Genomic DNA, 4,447 nt, shown 5'->3' on the forward strand with positions numbered 1-4,447 from the left:
CCCCCCCCCCCCCCCCCCCGCCAAGCACAACAGCTCCCCCCAAACCGGTCTCCCAGCCTCACTCTCCTGGCCTCACTCCCGGGGCTGGACCTGCTGTGCCCTGGAGGGCTCTTCGGGGTGGGGAAGACAAGGCCTGGGGGGCCCCACCCTCCTCCCCATGCTTCCTAAAAGTGGGGTGACCATGCAGTTTACAGTACAAGGACGCTGCGGGGGAAGGGACCTGGTTAGTATTTATGCTGTGAGAGTCCGCCCCTGCACATTCTGTTCCCTTGCCTTGCCCACCCATGCCCCCACTCCCCAAGCCTCCACCCCGACCCTGCCCCCACCACGCACCCCCAGTGGGTGGCTCCAGACTTGGCCCTGACCAGTCAGCCTCTGCAAACCCAGACATTAGGGCCCACTCTGGGACCCTCCCACTCATGTTTACCCGCCAGTGTCTCATCCCCACCCCACCTCCAAGGGCAGAGTGTGGGCCCAACTGACTCAGTTTCCCCAGGCCCAACCTTGGCTGGAGCCCCTGTGTGTGATGGAGCCGGGCTGCCCCCAGGGGCCCATGGGAGTGCATTGGGCCCTCAGGATGGGGGCTGGGGGAGACCGTGGCAGAGGCTTCATGATGGGGGTGTTGGAGCGGCTCGGTCAGGGCTGACGCCCCAGCATGGGGCGCGTGCTGGGGTGCCTCAGACCTGGCCTCGCCCTGCAGACCCAGGGTGCCCCGGGGCGGCTCCTGGATGTGTGGAGGGGCATTGTCCTGGCCTGGGCTGGGAGGGGCGGGGGGCCGGGGGGCTAGGCACCCCCCGTGTGGAGCTGTGGCTGCCTGGGCAGGCGGCCAGCACGTGCTTCCTCATGACAGGCACCGGGGTGTCATTGAGCTGCTGAGGGCAGCTGGGGCCTGCCTGTCCCCCCGAGAGCTGGAGGACGTGGGGACAGAGCTGTGCAGGTGAGGCTGCAGGCGGCGGGAGGCGGGCCCGGGGCTTCGGGGAGGGGCGGCCGCCGGCGGCGGGAGGCGGGAGGCGGGAGGCGGGCCCGGGGCTTCGGGGAGGGGCGGGAGGCGGGCCCGGGGCTTCGGGGAGGGGCGGCCGACTCCGGAGGAGGCGAGCCCACCGCGTGCCGGCCTGGCCGCTGGAGTCCGCCCTGGAGGTTGGGGCGGCTGGGGGAGGGGAGCTGACCCCGTTCTGGCCAGGCGACAGGGCTCCTGAGTGCCCTCCCCAGTGCAGGCCTCGCACTAGTGGGGGCCTGGTCCCTGTCATGGGGTAAGCAGAGCCATGCTCAGCGGCCGTCCGGCCCTGGCCCACCATCGCCCGGTGCTGGCAGGACCCTGACCTCACAGGTGCCCTGAGTGACACCCAGGCAGGCCTGGGGGGCCTGGGGTACCGGGGAGTCGAGCGTCCTGGGGGGGTCTCCGGCGGGGGTGTGGCGGTGGGCTGGGCGGGGGACAGGCCCGGGGCTGCAGAGCTCAGCTCCCTCCTCCGTCCGCTGGCCCCCCCCCCCACTCCTGCTCTGACTGGGGTCCCTCCGTGCCACCTGTCGGCTGCCCCCAGGCTGGGGCCGAGAGCCGAGGCTGGGGAGTGGAGAGAGGTGGAGGGCAGGAGAGGCTTGTCCAGGAGGCGAGGCTGGGGCACTGGGGGTTGCCGGGGTTGGGGTTGCTGGAGGCAGCCTAGGTCCGCAGCCCTGAGAAGGCAGAGCCGCTGAGCCCGGGGAGTGGGTGATGACTGGCCGGGAGTGAGGGGTGGGTGAACTGTCTGCTCACAAGAAGACCCCGAAGCTCTGGCTCTCTTGTCCCCACTGCCAGCGTCTCCCCAACCCCTATGCCTCAGTGGTCCCAGTCCCTGATGTGGGCTGGGGCCCCTCCCGCCCTGACCGTCAGTGTCCCCAGGCGGACAAGCCCCGCTGGCCAGCCCAGCCCCCACCCTTCCCAGGCGGCAGGCGAAGGTGGGCTTTCAGCTGTGATGAGGTGTTAGGGCCTCGAAAGCGAGGGCGGGGCCTGCTCACAACCACTGGCGTTGGCTCTCGAGGGACTTCCGGGCTTGGTTCAGGGTCGTGCGGCCCCGGTGGGCGGGCCTCGTTGGCTCCATGGACAGGTGGGGAAACAGGCCGAGGGGGGCGGTGGTTGCCAGGTCCCACGGCGTCCAGGACCCTGCCTGGGGTAGGGTGCAGCCACCCCAAGCTGCCTGGCTGGCTCTGGGGGCCCCTCTGCAAGGCCAGTGCGTGGGAGGCTGGCAGTGCCATCCGGCATGATTCACCCTAGAAATCACAGTGTGCCCCTGTGGGGGCTCATGCTGCTGTTTCCTGACCAGGAGGGAGTCAAAGCCCCCTCACCGGTGCCCCCAGCCCTAGTCGGCACAGCTGGTGGGTCCCTTTCCCTGCTCGGCCCCTGTGTGGGGAGTGGGTTCCTCTGAGAGGGGCGGGAGAGTGAGCAGGACCCTGCGGGGGGCCCCCCTCCTCCCTCTCTAGAGCAGGTGGGCCCCGGTCCTCTGGGCAAGGCCGGCCATGCCGCCACGCCACCTGCTAAATCCAGCCCCCCCCCCCCCACATCTGCCGCAGACTTCCCTCCTGCTGCTGGCGACCCCGCCCGGGGAGGGCTGTGTTGTGAAATACGAAGCTGGAGGGAGGCACTCCTTGTGGGGTGTGCACACGTGCGTGTGCATGCTTGGGTGAGTGCGTGCATGCTTGTGCCCTTGGCCTGAGTCACGGTCACCCCTGCTGGGTGAACCCAGACTCCAGGCCACTGGCCAGACCCCAGTGGATCCCGCACTCCGGCCCCGCTGTCCGGGCCGGTGCTGGGCGCTGCATGGGGCTGGCTTTGTGACATGCCCCCGGGGCCCCGACGGTTACTCCTCTCCTCTGCTCCCTCTCCCAGGCTGGCGTCCAGAGCAGACCTTGATGGCCTTCAGTCATGGTGGCAGGCGGGGGCTGACCTGGGCTGCCCGGGCTACGACGGGCGCAGTGCCCTGCTTGTTGTGAGTGCTCCAGGGCCCCCGCTGCCCTCTCCTAGGCCACCTCCTCCAGGAAGGCCTCCTGACAGTTCCATTGGCTTCCCCTCCTCCACCTCCCCGCCCCCAGCCCCAATGCCCACACTCCTGCTCTCCCTTCCCATCCCAGGCCCCTCCCTGCGCCCAGAGCTGTGGGGACAAGGAGTCACAGGCATGGGTGGGAAGAGCCACGGAAGGTATCCTGGTGGGTGGAGGTTGGGAGGGGGGTCAGGGGCCTGGCTGCTGGTCACATGCTCCCTCCCACAGGCAGAAGCAGCTGGGAACCTGGAAGTGGTGACCTTTCTGCAGAAGCTCCAGGGTGGGGCTGGTGCCCAGGCCCCAGGCCCAGTAAGTCCCTCTGCTCCACGCAGGACTGAAGGCTTCCCCGTAACACTGGACCCTGGCTTAGGGAATGTGTCTAAGGGCCAGTCCTGGGGTCAGAGCCAGAGAAGGCTAGGATGGGTCAAAGTCAGTTAGGCCTGCAGAGTTCTTTCTGTAGGTGGGGCACGCACTGTGTAGGGTGAGCAGCAAAGTGCCTGAAGGGAGCCGTCGGGGAGGGCTTCCCCTAGGAAGGGTTAACCTCACACCTGCCACACTCTGTCCTATCAGGCCACTCTGTGACACACCTCCTCACAGCACTGGAAGGCCCCAGCTACGGCCAAGAGGTTCCTTGAGCCTGGAGGGGCCCTCAGATCCCTCTCCTGCGTGTACCTGCCCATGCTGCCCCACCCCACGGGGCCAGCTCCCTGCATGGGGACCCCCGGGGCCGGGTGCTCCCCCACTGCCTCCCAGGGCAGGCGGGTCAGGTCCCCAGCTCACATCTCTTTCCCCCACTCCATCATCTGGCTGTCCAGAAGACTCTCCAGTCTGGCTGGATTTGCTCAGGTCCTTGGGTGCCTCCCTAGGAAAGGCTGGGCCCCACTGGTGAGGTGCCCGGGCTTGCCTGTCTGCCCTTCCCTCATACACCACCAGTGCCGCAGGAGAGAGGTCTCTTGGGAGACGTCCTATTTTCAGGAAGTGCTGCCTGGTGTCTAACCTGAAGCCGTCCTGCTGCAGCGTAAATGTGACCTGATGGAGGGACCGCAGGCACCCCATGGCTCTGACTGCGATGTGCCCCCGCTGCCGGGACTGCTTCCCTCTGTTTCCGAGACTCAGCCTGAAGGTTTTGTTGGGCAGAGTGGCAATAAAATCTCTCTGGGGACCCCTCCCTAGGTCCCTAAGCCCAGCTCCAGTGGGTCCTTCTGAGTCCCAGGACTGTGGGCATGTGTGCAGGGACTTGCGCCCAGGCTCTGGGTCCAAGGGCGCCCTGGGGGTGAGGGACACCCAGCCAGTCCTTCCTGGGACACAGCACGAGGGCGGTGTGTGAGCCGGGCGGCCCTCCCTGGCGGTCCTGCCTCCCCGTGTTTGCTCAGACAAGCTGCTCCCTCCTCCAGACAGCCTCTGCCCTAACTCCTGTGGTCTGCTCCTTCTCCTTCTCC

At 67.9% G+C, this 4,447-nt stretch overlaps 1 protein-coding gene across 8 annotated transcripts in view; it reads left to right on the forward strand.

Moving 5' to 3' along the window:
• The window catches only part of ASPG (asparaginase), a 24,609-nt gene extending 20,419 nt beyond the window's left edge, over positions 1-4,190 (forward strand). For 2 of the 8 annotated variants that reach the window (XM_073895952.1, XM_073895953.1), the window contains exons 13-16: positions 851-937; positions 2,858-2,957; positions 3,237-3,317; positions 4,026-4,190. In XM_073895952.1, the coding sequence (XP_073752053.1) occupies positions 851-937; positions 2,858-2,957; positions 3,237-3,317; positions 4,026-4,181 (424 nt within the window). In that variant the 3' untranslated portion in view covers positions 4,182-4,190. Of the gene's footprint in view, positions 1-850; positions 938-2,541; positions 2,652-2,857; positions 2,958-3,236; positions 3,318-3,578 lie in introns of those variants that run through there. The other 6 variants (XR_012379201.1, XR_012379202.1, XM_073895954.1 and 3 more) reach the window with 6 other exon arrangements.
• The last annotated feature ends 257 nt before the right edge of the window (positions 4,191-4,447 follow it).

Source organism: Callorhinus ursinus, unplaced genomic scaffold (genome assembly GCF_003265705.2).
Source record: "Callorhinus ursinus isolate GAN/ISIS: 27379988/994484 unplaced genomic scaffold, GSC_fseal_2.0 scaffold8, whole genome shotgun sequence".
Classification (NCBI taxonomy): Eukaryota; Metazoa; Chordata; class Mammalia; order Carnivora; family Otariidae; genus Callorhinus; species Callorhinus ursinus.